The following is a 24,892-nucleotide window of genomic DNA, read 5'->3' as shown; positions in this document are numbered from 1 at the left end:
GGAAATGGAGCGTTCGATTTGGAACACGGCGTTTACCGGAGAACCTCGGGCCAGTCTGACTAACGATCACCCCGCCCGCTAATGACTAACACAGAACTAAATCGAGCCCATCCGCTGCATAGAAACAAGCACAAGTTGCTCTGCAGCTAGCTATCACCGTAGCTAACAGCAGCTTTACTCCGGATTGATGGCGGAGGGCACTGGGAACGCGGCCAACCTCCCACCGGGAGACCCGCAGCTCATCGGTATGATTGTGGAGCATCTGAAGAACCGGGGGCTCTTCGATGAGTTCCGTCGGGACTGTCTGGCAGACGTCGATACGAAGGTAAAGTTAGTCGGCTAAGGCTAACCTGGCAGCTAGCATAATCAATAAATCCTGTTAGTAGCTAATAACGTTATCGATCAAGTTTCTGATCAACCCTGATTTTGTTATTTTGTTGCCTTACATGCACAATAAACTACACCCTCCTTAAAACCTCAGTAAGACAAATCTTTACACACCGTTCAGGGCCAGATCTGAAGCATCTAAGAGCAGTCAGAAAAACATCTTAAACATCTGAGAGCAGTCAAAAATACACCTTAAACATCTGAGAGCAGTCAAAAAAAACACCTTAAACATCTTAGAGCAGTCAAAAAAACATCTTAAACATCTGAGAGCAGTCAGAAAAACACCTTAAACATCTAAGAGCAGTCAAAAAAAACATCATAAACATTTGAGAGCAGTCAGAAAAACATCTTAAACATCTGAGAGCAGTCAAAAAAAACATCGTAAACATCTGAGAGCAGTCAAAAAAAACACCGTAAACATCTAAGAGCAGTCAAAAAAAACACCTTAAACATCTGAGAGCAGTCAAAAAAACACCTTAAACATCTGAGAGCAGTCAGAAAAACACCTTAAACATCTGAGAGCAGTCAAAAAAAACACCTTAAACATCTAAGAGCAGTCAAAAAAAACACCTTAAACATTTGAGAGCTGTCAGAAAAACACCTTAAACATCTGAGAGCAGTCAGAAAAACATCTTAAACATCTGAGAGCAGTCAAAAAAAAACACCTTAAACATTTGAGAGCAGTCAGAAAAACATCTTAAACACATTTTTCTTATAGCCTAAGATTTTATAACTTCTCTTAATGTAACTCAGAGGATAAAAAAATGGAAATATAAAATCATGTTGTGCAACTGATGCACATTTTTGTACAGTGGTTGATCCATATTGACTGATAAAAAAGCCATTGAAAAGTATTATAGCATTTTTCACATTTAATGTCATTCATTTAAATCGTTATGATCTCCTATTTTATGTCTTTCATGTTATTGTAAATGTTTTTTCTACTTAACCAAAAATTTAAAAACTTAAAAATCTCTTAGGTAGCAACATAAAGTTTCAAACAAACAACATAAAAACAAGTAATAGGCTACAGACAGACCTCTTGACCTGGCAGTCTGTAAAATAAAAAGACATGACTAAAACTACAACAAAATAGAAAATAGAAAATACAAATTCAACACTAGAGCTAGACTAAGAAACAGCAGCAATTTGAGGAAATAAAACTTCGTAGCAACCCCACTGACAGAGAGTCCCTGCAGCGAAGCTTTAAACCTGTCCAGAGAAACCACTGAAGCTTTAAGTATGTTGGTATAATATCTTTCTCTTCTCTCTCTCCTTTTTTAAAATAATTATAAATATTTATTGTATATTTCTAATTGGAACTTGAGGTGGAAAGGTCCCAAATTTCATTGCCTTCAATGTTGCCCAAAAAGCTCTGGATTCTCAGTGTTGTTTGACATTTCCTTCAGCCAGCCTACCAGAACCTGCGACAGAAAGTCGACAACTTTGTCACATCGCAGCTGAGCACTCAGGACTGGAACCCGTCTATCAACAAGAACCAGATGAGGAACGGCCTGAGGCAAAGTGTTGTCCAGTGAGTTTTTCCTCCCATTCAGCTACTTCATGAATGTAGTATATTTCTGTTGTAAGTCAGTTGCTTCTGGAGAGGCAGCCTGAGCCCAACTCTGCTGTTGTACAATCATCTCGACATGTTTAATGACATGAAAACTCACATCCTGTTTCTGTCGCCAAGATAACCCTGATGATATCATATCAACAGTACTTTTTCTGAAGTATGACATTTTAGTACTTTAACTACCTTATGGCGCTTTTCCACTACACAGTTCCAGCACGACTCGGCTCGCCTCGCCTCGGTTCTTTTTGCGTTTCCACTAGGGAAAGTACCTGGTACCTGGTACTTTTTTAGTACCTGCTCTGGTGAGGTTCCAAGCGAGCCAAGCCGGTACTAAAATGTGACGTCGACACACTGCTGGCCGCTGATTGGTAGTTGTCGCTGGAAGCGTCATGAGCCGTCCCACACAAGAATCAAACCCGGCATTTTTAAATACCGGCAGCAGCGTTACAACCATAGGTACAGCGTTACCATAGTTACAGCTATACGGCTCAATTTTCTTGCTTTGTGTGACAGAAAGCCTCATACAGCAGCAAGTACACCACTGCCTCAATGTCCTCCGTTGTTTGTGTTTTGTGTCGCGTATAAAACGAAGTCACAGCAGTTTCGCGGAGCCATGCTATGACGACCCCGCCCACGTTGAGTAGGTACTTTTTTGTAATGGAGGTCTGTTCTGGAGCCGTACCGTGGAGAGCCGAGTCAAGGCAAGTCGTGCTGGAATTGTGTAGTGGAAAAGCAGCATTTGTTTCTTTAGCCCACCTATTTTGTGGTGTTTCAGATCGGGCATGTTGGAGTCCGGTGTGGACAGGATCATCACTCAGGTTGTGGACCCCAAGATGAACCACACTTTTCGGCCGCACATAGAGACTGCCATCCATGACTTTCTGTCAGGGGAAAGGAGGGAAGAGAGCGTGCTTAGTTGTAACCCTGCACTGTCTGAATACACGGAAACACCAGAGGTCCCACCTGCTTCTGGTCCCAAAACCCCCTGAGGTCTGTTAAAAAACTGAAGTATGCTCTAAGGTCACAGGCAGCTGAGAAGTAAAGTTACAGAAATGTGTATTTCTCTCTTTCTGCAGATACACGTGCTGGTTTACTGGTCTACACTTAATGTTGTTTGGCCCTTTTTGAAAGGTTCAACATCAAGGAAGAGGGAAGAAGAATTTGAGGTAGTTTCCTGCTACCTCCGTTCAAAAGACTTAAGTCTGGAAACATTTGTAATGTTCAGCACGAGATGTTTCTTGCCCGTTTGTGCTGCACAAGGCTACTAGTGGAGAAATCAGACAAAGCTGAGCGGCGCACCATCACAGCCCTGCCTTTAAGAAAACATGGCACACAAACTGGATTATTATTTTTTAATGCTTTTTTGTTCCTGTTTTTTTTTATGTGCGATATCAGACAAATAAATTGGAATAATGCAGATTAGTTACAGAGTTTCTTTGTGTTATGTTGCTGTTTGTATTGACGTTTTCCACTTGAAACGTTGACGAGTGTCCACACTTATTCAAAATGATTAACGAGCTGATTGACTTCCTGAGAAGACGATTAGAGAAAGAAGACTTTGAGTGTCTGCAAGTTTAAAAATAAGCCTGAAAAACCCCATAAATTGAATGATTTAATTCGAAGTGAGTATAATTTCTCATTGTGCCATGTCAGGTTTCCTTTTTGGTGCATGTATTTAGTCTGTAGTTCTGAGTGTGCATCTTTTCTGCTTTACTAAACACGTGACATCATCTTTCTCTCTGTGTTCTTTTTCTTGTTTTACCAGTTTATAGTTTCTGAGCTTTTATCAGTTTAAATACTCTCATGTCTGCACAATCATTTCTGTCCTCTGAGTGAAGACAGCGGATGACTGTGATACTTGTGGAAGAGTTGAACCTGTAGTACCTCAGCACTGCCACCAGGTGGGGTAGTTGTTCTCAGTTAGGTAGTTTAAAGGTACAATCAACCCAAAAAGTAATTCTAGGTTCACTGGAAGTGGTTTTGCTGTTCCTACTGCTCACATACAGGCCAATCTGCATACAATCAAGACAATCATAACCATGAACTGCAGGGGCTGCAAGTAACAATTAGTTTAATTCATTATTTTCCTTTCAAGAAATTGCATTGATGAAGAGTAAGTATTGCACAGTCTACTAACCTATTCATTTTTTTTCTCAATCGGTTGATCATTAGGTCAATAAAACATAAGGAAACAGTGAAAAACACCGTTCACAATATCCCAAAGCACAAGATGATGTCATCAAATGTCTTATTTTGTCCAACTAATAGTTCAAAATCAACCAAAATATTAAATTAATAGTAATGTCAAAGTAATAAAATAAACATTCTCATAATTTTAGAGCCTTGAACAAGCAAATATTTGGCATTTTTAGCTTGAAAAATGAATGATTATTTTCTGGTGATCAATTAATAATCAAACCACTTTAGTTTTAAATATACATCTTGACCCCATGAAGTTATGAGTTGCATTCATTAATGGCTTTAACCCCATACATTTGTGCATGAGCCATAAAGGGACCGTCATGTCCGGAGGTCAGAAACACAGTTAAACTACTTGTGTTCATCTTGTTTTGAAAACTATAGCATCGTCCCTGCAGAGACATGTAAAAAAAGTCTTAATCTTTCTATGTAACGTGCATCATTACTACCCTGAACTACAACTAGTGTTATTGCCTGTGGGATGCAGAGTGTGGATCATTTCCTTAAAGGATCAAAGGCAACACTGAAGAATTTGTCAAAGCCTCAGTAAATCCCGACCAACACTTCAGTGAGTCCCTTTTTAATGTTTGTGTGTGGATGTCATCACAACTTGCGTAACTTTATTGATTCAGCCACTTGTTTTTGACAGGGGACTGATCCACATGTTAACATAAATGTGTGTCAAAGTGTGTGTGTGCTCTTGCTCTTTGTTCGTCTCTGTGTGTATGCTCTGTGTGTCTTGTGTGCATTTGTGTCTATGCTGCACAAAAACCAGAGGTCATCGTCCCATGAAGTCACTATGGTTGGTATGCTTTAAAGGACAGGTTCACAGACTTAAAACAACAGTCAGGTGTCCATATGAACACTGAAAGAGGTTTTCCTCGCTGTAATCATTCCTCCTGTTCATACTGGCTATTAAAAGATCTCAAATGTGTTTTCAGTATAAGTGATCCGATCCAAAATGGGATGGGAACCACAGTGTGTCCATGCCGTCATTATATGCAAAAATAAGTTTATCTGAATCTTATATGAGGCTACTGCACTGACTTCAATAGATGGATGAATATATTCATTTTTAAATGATTTGAATAATCCTTACTGACAATTTAAATATCAGTTAATTAAATACACATGAATTAAATGTATTTATGAATGAATTGATTTATTAATTAGCAGAAAAGTTTATTAATTCCTTTTTTAATTGTCTTATGAGATATCAATTAATAAAATTTATGTGACAGCTGCTATCCTCCCTATCAGATAACCTACATCACACAAAATCATATCTTCTTTTTTATCACTAGAGGTGCTCAAAGCATCACTGTTGCATATAAAAAACTCAACAGCAGTGACAAAGTCTATAGGTATAGTCTTTAATGGATAATCTGTACACCACGTGTAAACTGGTTTTGCTGGAATTGTTTTTGCAATTTCTAACACACAAATTAAATTAGACGTATGTTCCTTGTTTTGGAGGCAAATATGTATGGAATGATTGATTGATTTAATAAATCATGCTATAGATTGAATAAATTGTGTGCACGGATTACTTAATTTGTGCTCTCAATTAATCCATTTTGCCTGTTCCCCTTTTGTAGAGGCAAATGCATTCAGTCAGCCAGATGTTTAAAGGAGGCAACTGAGAAGACATTTCCTCTTTAATGTCAGAATGAAGACTGGGTTGTTTGATTAACTTCAGGTTTGTGTACATTTAAGGTATCTTATAGATTAACACTTACAAGTCAAATCCCAAAGTATATCTACATATCTTAGTCCAAGATCAAAATAAAACCTTATCAAAGCCAAGCGATCCATAGTAAGGGTGTATGCAGGATGAGAGAATGGCAGATAGATAGATATATAGACAGATAGATAGATATACTTTATTGATCCCAAGCTGGGAAATTACAGTGTAGCAGCAGCATTACACGGACACATAGTGGCGATACATATACTACGATATACTAAATACGGTAACTATACATACTAAAATAGCAAAATATAAAGAATAGGCTATACTAAGAGACTACTAGAGAATGAGTGTTTAGATCAATCGAGATCAAAATCTCATGCTCCATAAATATGTTGAAACCTCAGCACAGAAAATGCTGCTTGGTGGTTATAAGTGTTGCATCCTATCACAAGAACTCTAGTGAACTGAACACATAAGAGCAAAACAGGTAGCTGATAGCTGAGATTATAAACCCAAAGGTTACGGTAATGCTTCTTCAGATCTCAAAGAAGGTACTTCTACTACTAGTTTGATCTGGACTCTCAGAGGCAGACATGTAAGATGTTGTTTACAACATGATCATGTGAGAGACAGAAAGTACAAGAGGGTCCTGCATGTGTACTGTTTGCACAGTGGTGTCTATGTGCATTAGTGTGCCATTTTGGGCATGTGAGTGTGTGTGTGTTTGGTGTCGGGGTCAAGGGTCATTGTGTGGGTGGTGGTGGTGGTGGTGTTCAGGGATGTTGTTTTGAAGCAAGATGAGACAGAAAAACACATGAGAAAGATTGGGGGGGGGGGGGGGGGGGGGTCCTACAAACGTCCAAACAGAAGCCCTCGAATGGCCTCCCAGACGGGGCCCCTGCATAGAAACACACACACACACACACACACATACACACACACACACACACCCTGACCATCTACCTTGACCTCCCACCACGACGCAAATTTATCCTCAATCTCATCCACTGAAGGCCTCTCTGATGAAGGGCCAATTAACCCAAGGAGGCAGGAGGTGTGAGGTATTTGTTTGGGCGTCACATGACTGTGGCCTGTCCGTTTCTGCATGTCAAAGGTCGAGGGTCACGGCCGTCAAAGTCAAAACATACAACCACAACAACTACTCTGAAAGCTTTGAACGTATCGTAAAGGAAAACACCAAACTTAACTCACCTTGGACTCACAAACGCAAACATTATACAAAGTGTTTTTTTAAAGAGACAGTAAGTCTTGTGCTCATCATTAGAAGCGGACAAGAGATTATAGAAATATAATACTAATGACGTATGTTCCTCCTGGTTTTATATGCTGGATTACACCCGTACCCAAAAATAGTGACTCACTACTGATCTCACACTACTGAGTCACAATTGACTCAGTTATTTATAGTCAGTTACTTTTTGCTTCCCCCTTCAGTTTGAAAGGCTCAGTTCAAACAAATTAACAAACACACATATTTTCCTAAACTATTTCTTTCTGGCGAGAGATGTTGCCGTTGAACATTTAAAGGATAGGTTCATAGTTTTTCAAGTCAGGTGTCCATATGAACACTGAGAGAGGTTTTCCTCGCTGTAATCATTCCTCCTGTTCATACTGGATATTAAAAGATCTCCTTCAAATGTGCTTTCAGTGTGAGTGATGGGGGCCAAAATCCACAGTGTGTCCACACAGTCATTTAAAAGTTGATCTAAAGTTGAGCCTTCAGTAGTCTGAGTTAGTCATATGAGGTAGATATCTGCCACATTTATAGTCTTTGTGTTTCCCTGTTAAACTGTAGTGGGAGTAAAGTAACAAAAACAGACTTTTTGTTAATAAAAACACTGTAACGTTGAACAATATACTTGATTTGACTCCTTTGGGTGGCCAAAGCTTAATATTGGCTTCAGATTATCGTCTAAATACAATTTTTTGCACAGGAGGATTGTGGATATTGACCTCTATCTCTTACATTGTAAGAGCATTATGAAAGGATCTTCTAATGATCAGTATTAACCAGGCGGGGAGTTCCGGTCCTCTGAAATGATGCGAACACGGAAGTAACTTAAAACTGCATTCTATTAAAAGGCCACCAGGGGGCGACCGTTTTGGTGTCAAAAGGACTTCCGTTTCTATACAAGTCAATGGAGAATTCACCAACTTCTCACTTGATTTCTAACCTCAGTTAACGTTTTCAAAATGTGTTTATGGTCTCAATCGCTAGTTTAAAGCCTTCTTCAATGCAGTATGATGTTCATTTGTGAAATTTTGGCCTCCCTGATTTTATATTTGACGATAAAGCAGGGTATGCATTAGGGCGTGGCTACGTCGTGATTGACAGGTTGATTGGTTCACAGGTTCAGGAGGGCGCCTCATGCTCCTCCTGATGCCCATATAAGTAGAATCCGTGTTGTTTTTTTACCCAGCAGGCATCTGACATTTGTTTTAAAACAGCCTTTAAAAAATTGTGAACCTGTCCTTTAATTAAAACAAACGTGTTTCCAGGTTGTGAAAAATCTCTTTGTGTTCATCCTTTATATTTGGTAATAATTATAATAATTCTCATTGGATTCAAGCTTTCTGATAAGCCATAAATCATCATTAATTAAGTGTATATAAATTGGTAATAAATGTCTTCAGATATTTCATTAGCGACGCTGGCAGCATGACTGGATAGCATTGTCCACCAAACTGAAATATCTCAACAACCTGTGAGTTGCAGAAAAGTTTGTACAGACATTTGTGATCCTCGGAAAATGAATCCAACTGAATTTGATGATCCTCTATCTTTCCACCAAGAGTTTGACCTTTTTTTGGTTTTTGTTGAAATGTCTCAACAACTGTGTATTACTTAAAGTCTGTGTAAAGTAAGAATAAATATGTGTTCTGAGTTTGACATACCACAGAAAAGTGTGTTGTTAACCACCCTGCCAAATTTGAATGATTAAAAAAATCGCCAAATATATGAAATTAGGCTTCAAAGTTGAGTAAAAGTCTGCCTATTTCTCTTCTCCCAAACGCTGTGGGAGTGGCCGCCGAGTTCGCTGAAGCCCCGCCCCCTACCAACTGTCACCTGTCAATCAAAGTCACCACCTCTACCAGAAACATGGACGCTAGGCCTGAGAGCTTTCTGCTGCTAACTCAGCTGCTAGCTCGGCGGCTAACTCGTGGCTAACTCAGCGGTTAGCTCGGCGGCTAACTCAGCTAACTGGCTAACTGTAGACTGTAGTAGTAGTAGTGTGCGCTGAATGTATTTATACCTCTACAGCAGCAGGGGCGGGTTTATGCTCCGGTGTGTAACCGTGCTATTGGTTACCGGTTATGGAGATTTCCAGACCCGTCCATTAAATCCAGACACAGAAATCTTGAAACACAGTTTGTGAAGCCTAGCTCCACAATTCAAATCTAAAAGGTTGAAATGCTTTTTACACCTTTTTTAGAAATACATTTATGACCTATTAATGTGTTTAGAAAAAAATGTCTGAATTCACTTTACAAGGTCTTTAAGATTTGGTTCACATATCCAAGTTCTCCTCAGGATGAATTGTAATAATTTGGGTTTTTTTAACTGGCACTTGCATCATCACAATATAAATGTATCGTGTAGTTTGTTTTTTTCCCATCAGCCTCTGCTGTACTTACTGCTTTAGCAAATGTTTGCATGCAACTCCTTTAGTCTTGTTTAGAAAGATGTTGTCAATTTGTCTGAGTGAGTTTTCACAACCTGGTAACCTCAAAGTTTTTCTTATTAATGGCCTATAAACAGTTGTGGAAAGCGAGTAATTGCATTTAGTAAGTAGTTTACCTAAGTATAATTTTGAGGTACTTGTACTTTACTTGATGCTACTTCATACTTCCACTCAACTACATCTCAAAGGGAAATATTGTACGTACTGCTCTACATTTATTTGACAGCTGTAGTTACTTTTCAGATGAAGATTTGACACAATGGATAATGGGTAATAAGCATAGACTGTATATTAAATGGACGTAACATCCGTGACGTCACCCATTGGTTTGTGGAGTGCTGCTTGGAAGCGAATAGTTTCAGATCCGGGCAGCGCCATCTTGAAAATTTCCGGTGCATGCTGGGTAAAAAAACAACACGGATTCTACTTATATGGGCATCAGGAGGAGCATGAGGCGCCCTCCTGAACCTGTGAACCAATCAACCTGTCAATCACGACGTAGCCACGCCCTAATGCATACCCTGCTTTATCGTCAAATATAAAATCAGGGAGGCCAAAATTTCACAAATGAACATCATACTGCATTGAAGAAGGCTTTAAACTAGCGATTGACACCATAAACACATTTTTGAAAACGTTTACTGAGGTTATAAATCAAGTGAGAAGTTGGTGATTTCTCTATTGACGTATAGAGACGGAAGTCCTTTTGACACCAAAACGGTCGCCCCCTGGTGGCCTTTTGATAGAATGCAGTTTTAAGTTACTTCCGCGTTCGCATCATTTCAGAGGACCAGAACTCCCCGCCTGGTAATAAGATAATATAATAAGATAATATAACACGCTTTTAAAATACAACACATTGTTAAAGATGAAACCAAAAAGCAGTGTGTAGTCGGGCTCACATTTCAGATGTCTATGAGTTGTTAACAGCTCCACCAAAATAGTGATTTTCCCCTCTAAACTTCTCACATGCTTTAATTCCAATAAATGTTCAAATGATCCAATATTTCACCAAAAATCAAAGATTAAAGAAAAAGTCCAAAATCTGAAGCAGCTTCATGTATCAGAAAGTTTTTTTTTCTTCTTTCCTCTCCCTTTAATGAACTCACCACCCCTTAGATTTATGTGGTGACCCTTTGGAGGGGCCCGACCCCTAGGTTGGGAACCACTGGACTAAACTAACTAACTGTATATAAAGTAGTGTAAACTAGCTCCACCTCCAGCAGCTACAACAGTAACATGCTGCTCTAACACTGATGCTTCAGTATTAATAATCTAATGATGTCATATATAATAATATATCAGTCAGAGGGTTCAGATGAATAACTTTTACTGCAATACATTTAAATAATTATGTACTTAAGTAGGATTTTTCATCATTGCTATATTGGTACTTTAGTAAAGGATCTGCTCATAAATAATTAATTAATAAAGCCGTTTTTTTTAACCATTTATAAAGCTATTCTAGCCTATATATATAAGTATATAAAGCCTGTTAGATAATGTTAGATAGACACATATTCATGACGTGAAAACTTCCAGTTAACAGGAATGTAGCACTCTAAGAATTTGGAAAGCCTTTCTCTGCTCACATACTCCTGCTCTGTCTTATTCAGTCTGGCTGTTTCAGATACGTTGCTCACTGCACGTCTCCCTGCCAAGAAAGCAGCTGCTAACCCTCAACCACACACACGCGCGCGCACACACACACACACACGCGCGCGCGCGCGCGCGCGCGCGCACACACACACACACGGCTGGCGGGTTAATTGAGTGTGGATGTCTTGAGTGGTTGACCTTCACGTACTCCCACCGACTCCAGAGGAAGAGAAAGACCTTATAAGAACATTTTCACTTTTTGGGAGAGTTTATGAATGTGGCATTTATTTTCTCCCAGGCCCTTCTTCTGTCGAGCACTCATTCCACCCCCCCCCCCCCCCCCCATTCATTCGTTCATTCATTTTTTCATTCATTCAGTCTTCAATGAGGAGGCGGATCCAGATCGACACTCACTCAATCAATCAGCTTTCCTGAAACACAGCAGATATATTCATCATGCTCTTTTCTCTCATCGATAACAAACTTTTTAGCTCCAGTGTGGTGCGCGTGCACATGGCTGCCCTGTGATTGGTGGAGACACGAGCTCCCTTCACTCAGGCCGTCGTGAACGCGCAGCCTTTATATACTTCAGCCTTCACGGTCGTGTTTAGTCTGAGCTGGAAACTCCAGAGAGGAACACAGACAAACACAAAGCGTCAGTATGCAGGGGAACTTGTCAGCTGTGCTTTTTGTTTTTTTTCTGCCCCTGGCCTGTCGACAGGTGCTGGCTCTGGATCATCTGCATGATGCCCAGGAGAAACAAGTGAGCCAAGCCAAAAAACGCCTCTCTCTGCAGAGCACAGGTGAGTTGTTAACAGCAGTCCTGCCTTCATTGTCCTCAGCATGGCACACTCTATTCAGATATTATAACTTTTAACCAATATTGGAGCCTCTGGTGGTCGATTAATGTCACTGGTCCTTTAATTCTTAGAAATGTTTTGTTTTCTGTTTTAACGTTTAAATGCCCAAAAGTACCTTTTATGGGGATTTAAATGTGGTTTTTATTCCATTTGAGTAGCTTGTTGGTCTGATGTACCAGTTGTACGTCTGGTCATGATAAGTCGATTAATCAATTAGATCCCAACTATCGTATTAATCACCATTTTTTTTGATAATGGATCAGAAATCATTTTTTAATTAAAAAAAAGGGTCCAAATTGTCTGCTTCCAGCTCCTCAGATGTGAATATTTTCTGGTTTCTTTATGACAGTAAACTGAACATCTTTGGGTTGTGGACTGTTGGTCTGGACCAAACAAGACATTAGAGGGCGTCATCTTTGGCTTTAGGAAACTGTGGTCGAGATTTTCTTTTCCTAAATTTTATGGATCAAGCATCTAATCGAGGAAATAAATAATTGTTAATCGCAGCTCTAGCCTGGCTTGACACTGTGGCTGCGATGCTCTCATTGGACAACCAGAGCTGGAGACTTACACCTGTTGAGTATTGATTGTGACACCTGGGCTTATAATAATAATAACATAAACACACATTGACAGTTTAGTGATTCTGCTCCTTTACGGGACAGTAAAATACTCAGTGGTGAGTTAATTAAAGTGACCTCTTCACACCTCTTATTTTGATCTAATGGGACCTTTCATTGCATCGTTAAACTAATGTTCCCCTCTGGATAGTTAACATTCAGTGTACTTCCTCTTTAACATCACAGGCCGGCCGGGTCTGTTCCGGGCCGTGCCGTTCCCCTGCTCGCGGGAGCGCGCGTGCATTCAGCGAAGGCGGAGAAACAGCGCTGCGCTTGATTTCACCCAAGTAAATTAAAACTAACAACAATTGCATTGTTGAATTCAATGTTTTGGTGTTGTAATTATCTACGAGGTTTTGCAACGTGGCTCACCCATCAAAATAAATGCTTGTATTCTTTTGTACGTCGTCACGTCGTACTACGTACTGAACGGAAATACCAAGGCAATCATTTCCTCGTGTGATTTGACACATAACACGCTGTAATTCAAGTCCTGGTATGGCATTTGTCGAACTAAATAAACGTCGATAACCAAAATCAAGATCATTGTGATTGTTTTCTGGCTTCAATGAAGTCTATTAAATCTACTTTACTCGAAATGTAGCTACTATAATAGACAGATGAAGCCTGGCCATCAAATGATTCACTGTGTGTGTACTTCAGATAGGCTACCACTCTATAACTTCTATAACTACTCTATAACCTTTTCTTCTGTTCTAGCCAAAGATATGGGGGAAACATATTATTTCAGACTGTTTACCTGTCTGCCAGAATTTGTATCCCCCTCTCTCAAAATGGACAGATGAAGCCTGAACATCAAATTATTTATTTATATATAGATACTACTCTACAACCTCTGTGACTATGAGCAAGTTTCTTCTCTTCTAGCCAAAGATATGGGGGGAAACACATTATTTCAGACTGTTTTTCTGGTCTGCCAGAATTGATGGATGATGCATGACACAAAGATTTATTGTACTTTATTTATAAGATATTATAATTAAATTACAAATATGTAAATAATATATAGTTGAAATGAATAAAAGCACTAAAAAAATTTAAAAAAAACTAAAATTAAATGAGGACAGACTATGTACACTAACTGAAACTGAACTGAATTGAAAACAAAAATAAATCAAAAGTAATGGAAACATACAAGACTATAATAACTGACATGCACACCACTTATCAATATACATATATCAATCTGTAGTTGCATCCAGGTTGGATTCACTGGGGGAGGGTTCGGAGAGATGAGAACTGGAGATGGTGGAGGCCATTATGAACAACACACATATGGACTAATGTGGACGCTCCTCTCTCTTCACTACAGAATGGAGAGATATAGAAGATCTTTTTTTCTTTTGTAACCACAGGCTTCACACTTAAATGTTTTAATTAATGGTAAATGGGCTGTCTGAGTATTGAACTTCCCTTCAGGGATAAATAAAGTCATAAATGTGATATAACACACACACACACACACACACACACACACACACACACACACACACACACACACACACACACACACACACACACACACTACGCACACACTTATATAAAAGTACAACTTACATAACAGATAGAACCTATACATCACAGGCAAGACAAGAGAAGGCCTCTCCATCTCTTGCAAATGTCATACTGAATCTGGAAAAACAAAGAATTTGGGTTTAAAATTAGACGTCTTTGGAAAGAAGCTGTTCATTTTCATTCTAGCATATCGATGTTACATTGTTTAACATATTTCATGTGGAATTTAAATAGTAAAATCTTGGTAAAAATAGAAAAATCCAACATAATGCTACAACAGAAATCTCAATATTTTTGTTATAACAGAACACATGTTTCATGAATCCTAGTTAATTGATTTTATTACCCAATTCTGTCTTTGATGTCATCTATGAAGAAAAAAAAAGAGGGACACTTTTTATCAATCGATTTTCAATTGATCTATTATTGATGGTTTTTAACTTGGCTTTTTATCTATATATCCATCTATCTATCTATCTATCTATCTATCTATCTATCTATCTATCTATCTATCTATCTATCTATCTATCTATCTATCTATCTATCTATCTATGACCATAGAGGTTGTAGAGTAGGTTAGTAGCCTATTAATCATTTGATGGCCAGGCTTCATCTGTCTTTTATAGCTACATTTTGAGTGCATTGTTTAATATAAATTTTACTTGGGTGAAATCAAGCGCAGCGCTGTTTCTCCTCCTTCGCTGAATGCATGCGCGCTCCCGCGGCCAGGGGAAACACTTTCTGTCGGGGATAACTACATTGGCACAACACCTGTTGGTAAAGCGCACCTCCCTGCTCGCTGTGTTGGTGGCTGTAATTCAATGCGCAGCTCCGGCGGCTCGATCCTGTCCAAGCACATTCCCTCCGTACCAACCGGGCTGTGCATGCCGGCACCTCCGGCCCGGAGCACCTGACCTGCAGCCTGCACAGCGGACATTTGGCCTATAACCGCACGTGCAACATCATCATAAGGATCCCTAATGCTGTTCCAAGATTAAAAAGGGTGTCATCATAAAGCCACCACCGTGCTCTGTTCCTTTGAGGTCTCAATTGAACTTTCATGTTGCTTAATTAATAGTAAATTGGAGTGACCTTTATCTTCTGACACCCAGATAAGTTTCTCATAACAATATTTTATTTAAAAATGAGACTTTCTGCAAACTGCAAACACTCTTGCCCATCACTGATTTTGGACAGTTTTATCTGGCTGTGTCTCCTCATCTCCTCACCCCACCCTGCTGTCCACCACAGTGCTTCCTGCGTGACACAACGTGAAGTTCCCTAGGTCATGCAGACTTGAGATGTCTATATTGAACCTGCAGTGGAGTATATGCTTTGGACGACACTCTCTTCTTTGTGATCTCTGTACTGTAGGAAAGTATTTGCTGATCTCTTTCTGTCTGTCTCTTTCGGTCAGCTGAGATTCAGAGTTGCCTGGTGGGCTCAGGGGACGTTGGCTGTGGGATGTTTCAGTGTTTTAGCAACAACTCCTGTGAAATCCAAGGCCTGCACCACATCTGTCTCACTCTGCTGCACAACGCTGGGCGCTACGACTCACAGGTGGGGAGGAGAACGAGAGTATGACCTCATGACACACACTAAGACATACACAGTATCATTAAACACTTCAGCAAACAATTAGTGAAAGTAATTTGTCATTTGGCCACTTTTGCACCGACTGACAGTCTAAAAGTACAACAGCAAGTAAGGGCCGGCTTGTACATATTGAGATACGTTGTTTTTTTTCAACATTTAATCCCTTCAGTAATTACAGTCATTTGTGAGGAATGCCTGTTGTATAAGGAGGAGAGTATAGTTCTGCACCGGCCACAGAACAAACTGAGAGCTGAAAGTGAAATGAGAGAGGGAACAGCTTGTCTACTTTACTAGAATAGAAGTAGACGAGAGAGTGATGCAAGTCTAGTGTTTCTCCAGAATGAGCGGACACAGTGGAGGATGTTCAGTGAAGATCTGTGACTGACAAAACAATACTATTTATAAAAAAATGCAAGAATTATGAGAGTATTTATCTCTGATTGGTGAGGAGATTTGTATCCTTCAAGTTACCATAGCAACGTTACTGATGCTTTAATTTTCAGTTTGTTAATTGCAATGATAATGGACTTTAAGCTCAGCCATACTGTTCCTTACTTACGATGCTAATAACCTCAGATGTTTACAACAATTTATCAACCGCTGAATCCAAACAGAAATACTCAATTGTTCCTGGATCTTTGTTAAAATGTGTTTTTATGACAAAAAACCCAAAAAACTGTGATTAGGCATGACAGAGGATAGTGTATGTGTCCTTTCCTACACTGACTTTTAATGTTTTTACAAAGATAGATCATTCAAACTTTATTAAAGTCTGTGTAAAGTGAAAATAAATATGTGTTCTGAGTTTGACATACCACAGAAAAGTGTGTTGTTAACCACCCTGCCAAATTTGAATGATTAAAAAAATCGCCAAATATATGAAATTAGGCTTCAAAGTTGTGTAAAAGTCTGCCTATTTCTCTGCTCCCAAACGCTGTGGGAGTGGCCGCTGAAGCCCCGCCCCCTACCAAGTGTCACCTGTCAATCAAAGTCACCATCTCTACCAGAAACATGGACGCTAGGTCTGAGAGCTTTCTGCTGCTAACTCAGCTGCTAGCTCGGCGGCTAACTCGGCGGTTAGCTCGGTGGCTAACTCAGCTAACTGTAGACTGTAGTAGTAGTGTGCGGTGAATGTATTTATACCTCTACAGCAGCAGGGGCGGGTTTATGCTCCGGTGTGTAACCGTTCTATTGGTCACCGGTTACGTAATTGCCGGGTTTACGTAACCCGGCGGTGATTTTCAGACCCGCCCCTTTAAATCCAGACACAGAAATCTTGAAACACAGTTTTTGAAGCATAGCTCCACAATTCAAATCTAAATGGTTGAAATGCTTTTTACACCTTATTTAGAAAATACATTTATGACCTATTTAATGTGTTTAGAAGAAAATGTCTGAATTCACTTTACACGGTCTTTAAAGTAGTAACAGAAATAAAGTCCTCTACCTGCTGCCTGGATCCTGTTCATTCACACACTTCATTATGGAGATGATGTATCACATTGCTAATGCATTGTAAATTGGTGTATTCCCAAAAGGTGAAGCTTCAAATTTACCACTCATCAGTATAATTCCAGAAAGAGTAGTGGCTATGTTAGCAGTTAAGTAGCTTTTTTTAGTAATAACATACATGAAACATATCAATATGGATTTAAAAAAAAATTACGACACAAAAAACCACATTAATAAATGTCTGAATGCCGTATTTGATACAACAGATCAAACTGTGCTAGGTTGAAACATGTTGGTATTTCTGGAAAGACCCTCAACTGGTTTAATACATATTTAGAGGGATATAGTTTTCTGTAATCCAAACGGTGTTCCACAGGGTTCACTACTAGGTCCTCTGCTTTTATTCATTATTATTGAAAAGTAGAAAAGCCTCACTGTAAATATCAGCTATGTAGCTGTGGTTAAATTCCATTTTAAGCAGTCAGTATCCTTGCATTTATTTGGTCACACTAGAAGATTACTTTTATTTCTTTTAATCTTATTCTTCTATTTATTGTATTTTAATACAATAGTCTTGTTTGCCACCTTTTGATTCATTTATTTAAACATGAACATGCTAAAAATTAGTTAGAGAAGACACTCTTTTTTTGGACAGGCTAAAAAAAGACTCTTTACAAGCATAAGAGTATCATTCTTATGCTTATCGCTATGATAGGTGAAGGGATCAACCGCTTTACCGTTTAGAGTTACAGCTGCTAAAGCATGAAGGGGAAATCGTAGTTCAAAGGAGGGGTTTAGAAAATGGTAAATTGACAGGTGGCCAGAGACTCAAAACGAATGCTATAACAGCAATATTGTTAGATATATATGTTTTTCTTGTTTAGGAGTTCTACTGCCCACAAATGGCAATAAAAATCAACAAATATTCCTTTAATAGTAGAAGTTTCAGGTCCTGATCAAGCCATATTTGATGCATGTAGCTTTGCTAACCAACCCACCAGAAATCCCACTAATTCCTCCTCTTCCTCCTCCTCCTCCTCCTCATCCTCCTCCTCCTCCTCCTCCTCCTCCTCCTCCTCCTCCTCCTCCTCCCAGGGTAAGTCATTTGTGAAGGATGCGTTGCGGTGCATGGCGCTGGGACTGCGGCAGCGCTTCAGTTGTGTGAGCCGCAGGTGCTCAGCAGTAAAGGAGATGGTGTTCTCACTCCAGAGAGAGTGCTACTCCAAACACCAGCTTTGCCTGGCTCTGCGGGACCACATGGACACTATGGGAAACCTGGTCCAATTCCACCTGTTGTTCCCCCCGGGGTGAGATTAATGCACACATACACGTTAACTAATAATCAGCAAGCTTTTATAAATACCCAAATGTAAAAGGCACAAGTGCAGCCATCGTCCGCAGTGCTCTTTGATACATAATCATGCACTGTATCACCATGTATTGACCTGAGTCACCCTTAAAGCTTAATTATAGAAGACTTAATGCAAAAATACGCAATTCTCACAATACTTGTGAGTTTAACTAGTACTTAAAGGAGGGCTGTGACTGTTCCCAAAATGTAACATCACATCACATCATTTTGTGAACGTCGTTAAAATGAAAATACAAGATCACAAGCTATTTTAAAGGAAGAGTATGCAACATTTGATAGCAGAAATAACACAACACTCAACTCACAAGCAGATAGAAAATATACTGAATAAAATTTAACAATGTCAAATTATATTAAAAGAGAAAAATATATAGAACTTTCAAAAGTGGATATGCAAACCAACTTAAATTATCTGGTAATGTTGTCCACAATGTTACTCAAGAGTTTTTGTTAGGAGGAAACTGAAGAAATCTGGCTTTGTGAATATGATATTTGCCCAAAAGACACAGCATTTGTGAGTCTCCCAGATTAATTTGAGAAATGTGAGTCCAAAAGGTACTTGAATGTGTAAAGATATAAAATAAATGAGAAAATGAGTCAACCTCCTCTTTGCAGGAAGGGACAAAAAGGAGAAACTGGGTCTAAAATTGTGCATTAATTTGTCATAGGGATAGTAGCTATGTACAGTTTTAATATCAGTTTCTTTAAGGAAACATCACTTATGTCCTACCAGACCATACGTGGAGCTGATGAACTTCCTGTTGAAGTGTGGAGATGAGGTTAGGTCGTGGGTGGGCCGACGGCTACGTGGGCAGTGTGAGCTGCACTGGGGGGCACTGTGCAGCAGCCTCGGCAGCACCTGTTCTCCCAGCCAACTGGATGCCCTTCAGCAAACTACCACCCCAACACCCACCCCACCCCGGCCTATCACAGCACAGGGACCCCTGCAGGAGTCAACCGGAGTTTCCGAACTAGAGGATGCGAGCAGGCTGAGTCAGACTGACAATGCAACTGAATCCAACGTCCCTGCTTCGTAGATATAAAGCGAGTCACAAAGACATACAGGGAGGTGCAGACAGGGTACAAAAGAATCCAAAGATGCACTTATTACCATTATAGTAGTAATAGAATTAATAAAAGTAGGAATAGTTATCAGAGTATTCAGTGTAGTATTGCTGGTTTATTTAATCTGTTAAGTATTTGTGTTGTATTTTTCTTAACATTTGACTTTGTACAAGGATAAAAACCAAGAATCTACCTCATTATTAACCACAGTGGCTGCATCCCCCTCTCAAAGGGCACAGACACATACGAGTAAAGACTACAGGGATTTTGTCTCCAGTTAAAGTGCAGCTGATGGCTCAAAGTCAGTATTCTACCTATTTAAGTCTGTTTTTTTAATTTATGAGGTATGTTATATTATGCACCGTACAGTCCGTTTCAAACACTATCAAACATTATATTGTAGACAGAGTGCAGTCTGCAGGAAGGGAAGCGCTCTTACGTTATGCTGTGTTATAAATATGTGCTTTAAATGTTCTACTTGAACAACCATGTGTCATACAGACCCCACGTTTCAAGCTATATTTTGTAAATTTTTATTTAAATGAATGTACAAAATACATTTGTAAGTGATTATGATTGAAAGTAAATAAACTTGAAAGTAAGTAAGTCAATTGTGACGTGTAAAACTGTTTTATTCACAACCGCACAGTTGATATAATGTTGGGTATTCTGCCATCTACTGGCATGTTTGGAGCAATGCTCAATATGTAGATGAAATATATACAACATTATACAAACAGCCCCTCTGTTTAACACTCACACAGTCTCTGACTCAACATGTTAGACATCAGTGAGGTGGTAAGTAATCACACAGATTTCTAATTCAGTAGTCTGATTGGAGGAAAGGAAGGCACAAGATAAAAGTACACATACACAGATTGTAATTTGACAGAAAAGTAAAAGGATTAACTGGAGGTTACTTCTGTGACTTTTTGTGCAAAACCATTAATGCCTTTGAGAAGATACTGTATGAAAGTGTGCACCCTTACCTCCAATTGTAAGAATTTTTTTAATTGTGTCTGCAAATTCATATAAAAGCTACTGAGTTCTGAGAGATCAGAGGGCAGTGTGATATCAAGTGCGGCCATTTGCAACAGGTATAAAAACTTTTGCCTTTACACAGTCCAACGACAAGTTTGTTTGAAGCAGACATTAAATCAATAACCCATTTTGCTCTTTTCACTTTAGCTGAAGGTTTACGTGTTCCTTCATAGGTTGATACCTTCATAAACATTTTTATAAATCCACATTGTTGCATATTATTCAAGCTAAAAACGAGGCTGCTAAAGAGGATGAAACAGACTCAAAGTGCATCAATTATTTAGTCACATTTAGTCCTTGTTTCCTCTCCATTCCTGATAAAACCCCACTTTGTAACATGTTGTAACTTCCAGCCGACCCCGGTTCGAATCCCGGCCGGAGGTCCTTTGCTGCATGTCACACCCCCCCACTCTCTCTCCCATGTTTCCTGTCTGGGGAAAGTAATCAACTTGGCTAAATGAAGGGGAAGAGGCGTTTTTTAAGGATGTAGAGGACGGTGGCAAGGAAGAGGGCCAGAGCAAGAAAGATCAGCAGCTTGTCTGTCAGTTCCCGCCGGTTGTACTTCAGGATCAGCTTCCTTCCCAGATGGATGGTCCCTGTCATGTTTTTAAACTCCTCGTTGGTTTCCAGCACTGTCCTGGAGGAGCTAACTGTGGTGAAAGGGAGGAGATATTGACAGTATAAGAGGACATCAAAACTTTGTTGTAATTTGGTTTCACCCTTTGTACAAAAACTATAACCCTGACAAAATCCCAACAACACATGGACAAAGAAGAGTTTTGTTTTTACCGAGTGTGCCGATGGTGTCATCGCTCTGATTCACCTGTTCGGCCATCATCCTGCTGATAGACATCAGACTCTCCGTGATGTTGCTGCTGGTTTCTACTAGGCTTTCTTTAGTCACCTTCCTGAGGACAAAAACACAAATCAGCTTTTTGTTTTCTACAATTCTGCAAAGTAGCAGAGGAATTTTTCGTAATCCACTTTTTTAGAGTGGAGGTAGGTTAGAGTGCAAGGTATTAAGGTCATGACCATAGACTGTATATAAAATGGACGTAACATCTGTGACGTCACCCATTGGTTTGCGGACTGCTGCTTGGAAGCGAATAGTATCGGATCTGGGCAGCGCCATCTTGAAAATTTCCGGTGCATGCCGGGTAAAAAACAAACAGGGATTCTACTTATATGGGCATCAGGAGGAGCAAGAGACGCCCTCCTGAACCTGTGAACCAATCAACCTGTCAATCACGACGTAGCCACGCCCTAATGCATACCCTGCTTTATCGTCAAATATAAAATCAGGGAGGCCAAAATGTCCCAAATGAACATCATACTGCATTGAAGAAGGCTTTAAACTAGCGATTGAGACCATAAACACATTTTGAAAACGTTTACTGAGGTTAGAAATCAAGTGAGAAGTTGGTGAATTCCCCATTGACTTTTATAGAGACGGAAGTCCTTTTGACACCAAAACGGTCGCCCCCTGGTGGCCTTTTGATAGAATGCAGTTTTAAGTTACTTCCGCATTGGCCTCATTTCAGAGGACCGGAACTCCCCGCCTGGTCATGACCCATAAAAAGTGAACCACTTACTCAAGCTCAATGGCATCACACTTACTGTATGCAAGTTATACTGATATGAAACTGACTCTTTTCTTTCTGTTTCGACTGCACTGACCTCTGTCTGGTGCTCCCGGTGTCTCCCCCATGGAGCAGCTCATCCTTCTCCATGTTGTCTATGGACAGTTTACAGGCCAGGTTAGCTTTCCTCCAAGCTGTCTGGTTACTGGAATCAAAAGAAAACATAACACAGTCAACAACTTTGTAAACTATACATCATCTTTTTTTTTGTTTTCATGTCCTCTGGTTAGCTTTGTCTGATTTTATTTTGTATGCATGCTGTTAAACCACATCAATGTCAGTATTTACTCACATTTATCTACCTACTGGATGACTAGGCTCATATGAAAATGAAGAGATAATACATTTGAATGGTTGCATGTCAATGAAATCTGTGAGGTTTTTGGTGAAACTGAGAGCAACTGTGGTTAAATCAGCATAAAATCCATTCTTGAATGGAATATAAAAATAATCCCTAATTCTCATATGTGTGTGTTTGTATCTATGTACCTCAGCATTTGCTTTCGCTGGCTCTCCGTCTCTGCCTGAATGGTCAGTCTGTCAGTCTCTCTGTCCTGCTCTTTGGCCATCTGCTCCAGATCCTTAAAACAATAACAACAGCAACATGGCATCCCCCTATCAAATAACACATTTCCAACTTGGAGAGAGAAATCTGAAACACGGCAGAAACAGCAAGTATGTATGGCTGAGGCCTGACCTGTATCCTGAGTCTGAGATGGTTGAACTTATCTTTGACCTGAGAGTTAAACTCCAAGAGAGTAGACTGAGGTCCAGGGCAGTCTCTGATGTCCTGCAGGTAACACACACACACACACACACACACATATAAAGGTTCATCAGTATCTAAATGAATATTACAAATAAGAAAATGTGTCGTTCTCTTAATCAAATGAAAACTGATTAAGAAATAAAGAAATAGAATTAAACAGATGTATAAAATGCAACATAACTCGAGTCATTCAGTGGGACAACACAATTAACAAAATCTCATTAAATCATTAATTGTATAAAATATAACTTGCAAATTAATGAATTACATTTTACTCTAATTGGTATGCATATAGTGTAGTGGGGAACCATCACAGTTAACACGCAGCTCAACTGATCATTAATCAATTACCAATCTTGTTTTAATGGCTATTGATTGTGAAAATATTGAATGACCAAAGTCTGCAACATTAAGGTAAACTTACTTACATACTGTTCTTTTGATTTATTGATTTGACTTTAGGACCACAACTAATGATTGTTTTAATACTTGATCAATCTGTCAATTATTTTCTCAATTTATCAATGAATTGTTTGGTCTATGAAATGTCAGAAAATGCTCAAAAATGTCCATCATTGTTTCCCACTACTCAAAAAGGTCTTGTTTGGAGATAGATAGATATTCAGTTTACTATCAGAGGACTCAAGAAACCAGAAAATATTCAATACAGTATTCAATATTCTAATATTATAATGCTTATTTGAAAACGAAAAGAAAAGAAAAGATTTAACTGCTTTTAAAGGTTATTCTATAAAGATATTGTGTAGTTATATTTCAAAAGGAAAACATAACTTTTCTACCTAAGTGAAAACAAGAGCTCTACATGTCCATATGGTAAGTGGGTTTAGTAGTCTGGGTGGGAGGAAGCAGTGAAATCAACGTTTTTTGTGTTTTCACAAGCAAAATAAAGGTGACATACATTTAAAAGTAGTGTTAAAGGACGTTAAAGCTTTTCAAAAGTAATTATTTTTGTTTCCTTTAACCCAAAATCAGAAGCTAACATTAACGCATTACGTAACGACAACAACGACATTCACTTCACGCTGCTGTTGCCTCAGTTATATTTATAATGTCATGTTAATGGCAGGTATTTAAACAAAATGTTGCATGTGATAAAGAAACTATTGTTTGGACTCATCAGTGTCCTCTTTCTTCCTTACTGTGACACTAATTAAGTTTGGCCGCCGGCTAATGTTAGCTTCACTTCTGTTGCTAACCTCTCCAAACTGAAACCAACACCAGAAACAGTGAGTTAATAAACCAATATACTGACTACGCCTTTTCACTTCTTACCTGGATGAGGGCCTTAATCTCCAGGTCATATTTTATAATTTCTTGTCCACAGATACGGACATGAACATCCGCAGAAGACGCCATGTTTGTTTATATACGGCAAGCCGGAGGCTCCAAAGACAAACGCGCTGTGTTGGTGCACCGGTAGTTTTAAAGGGCAAACGGATGTAGACCTTATATGGGTCAATGAAGTATAAGGATTTTCAACAACTCAATTTTAGAATAATAAAAACAAGCATATCTAATGCAGTAGTTCAAACATTCAGAATGTTGTGTACCTGAAAATCCATATTATAAATTTGAAAGTGATTTTAGTGGGTTTTTCAAGATTAATTGGCACTGGCCTTAAAAAAAGTCATGTGGTGCGACCATGATTCATCTTGAAATATCTTATAAAAATAAAAGATCATCATTTACAAAAAAAAAAAAAAAAAATGCAAATACTATTTCAAGATGAATCATGGTCGCACCACATGACTTTTTTTTTAAG

General features: G+C 39.2%; 2 protein-coding genes across 2 annotated transcripts; one reads left to right on the top strand and one right to left on the bottom strand.

The window, feature by feature from the left end:
- Positions 1 to 153: 153 nt before the first annotated feature.
- Positions 154 to 20,058, top strand: LOC133993547 (uncharacterized). The gene is made up of 7 exons (XM_062432538.1): positions 154 to 325; positions 1,797 to 1,921; positions 2,739 to 2,950; positions 11,776 to 11,961; positions 15,592 to 15,734; positions 18,318 to 18,529; positions 19,328 to 20,058. The coding sequence occupies exons 1-7, from the start codon at positions 188 to 190 to the stop codon at positions 19,629 to 19,631; spliced, it is 1,320 nt and encodes a 439-aa protein (XP_062288522.1). The 5' UTR covers positions 154 to 187; the 3' UTR covers positions 19,632 to 20,058.
- A 118-nt stretch (positions 20,059 to 20,176) lies between these two features.
- On the bottom strand, positions 20,177 to 24,492 carry bnip1b (BCL2 interacting protein 1b). Its single transcript, XM_062432862.1, has 6 exons — positions 24,403 to 24,492; positions 23,038 to 23,130; positions 22,830 to 22,921; positions 22,378 to 22,485; positions 21,490 to 21,608; positions 20,177 to 21,350 (listed from the first exon to the last, which is right to left on the bottom strand). Exons 1-6 carry the CDS (start codon positions 24,484 to 24,486, stop codon positions 21,154 to 21,156), a joined length of 693 nt encoding a protein of 230 aa, XP_062288846.1. The 5' UTR covers positions 24,487 to 24,492; the 3' UTR covers positions 20,177 to 21,153.
- Between the last annotated feature and the right edge of the window lie 400 nt (positions 24,493 to 24,892).

Source organism: Scomber scombrus, chromosome 14 (genome assembly GCF_963691925.1).
Source record: "Scomber scombrus chromosome 14, fScoSco1.1, whole genome shotgun sequence".
NCBI lineage: Eukaryota > Metazoa > Chordata > Actinopteri > Scombriformes > Scombridae > Scomber > Scomber scombrus.
This window is presented reverse-complemented; position numbering and strand designations above follow the sequence as displayed.

Bases quoted from the DNA above. Each gene is read 5' to 3' on its own strand.
- LOC133993547 (XM_062432538.1), top strand. From the start codon at position 188: ATGGCGGAGGGCACTGGGAACGCGGCCAACCTCCCACCGGGAGACCCG. The intron at 2,951-11,775 runs GAGGTCTGTTAA...GTTTAGTCTGAG, and splicing joins TTCTGGTCCCAAAACCCCCT to CTGGAAACTCCAGAGAGGAA. The intron at 15,735-18,317 runs GTGGGGAGGAGA...TCCTCCTCCCAG, and splicing joins CTGGGCGCTACGACTCACAG to GGTAAGTCATTTGTGAAGGA.
- bnip1b (XM_062432862.1), bottom strand. From the start codon at position 24,486: ATGGCGTCTTCTGCGGATGTTCATGTCCGTATCTGTGGACAAGAAATT. The intron at 22,922-23,037 runs GTCAGGCCTCAG...TATTGTTTTAAG, and splicing joins ATCTCAGACTCAGGATACAG to GATCTGGAGCAGATGGCCAA. The intron at 21,609-22,377 runs GTCAGTGCAGTC...TTTTGTCCTCAG, and splicing joins ACCGGGAGCACCAGACAGAG to GAAGGTGACTAAAGAAAGCC.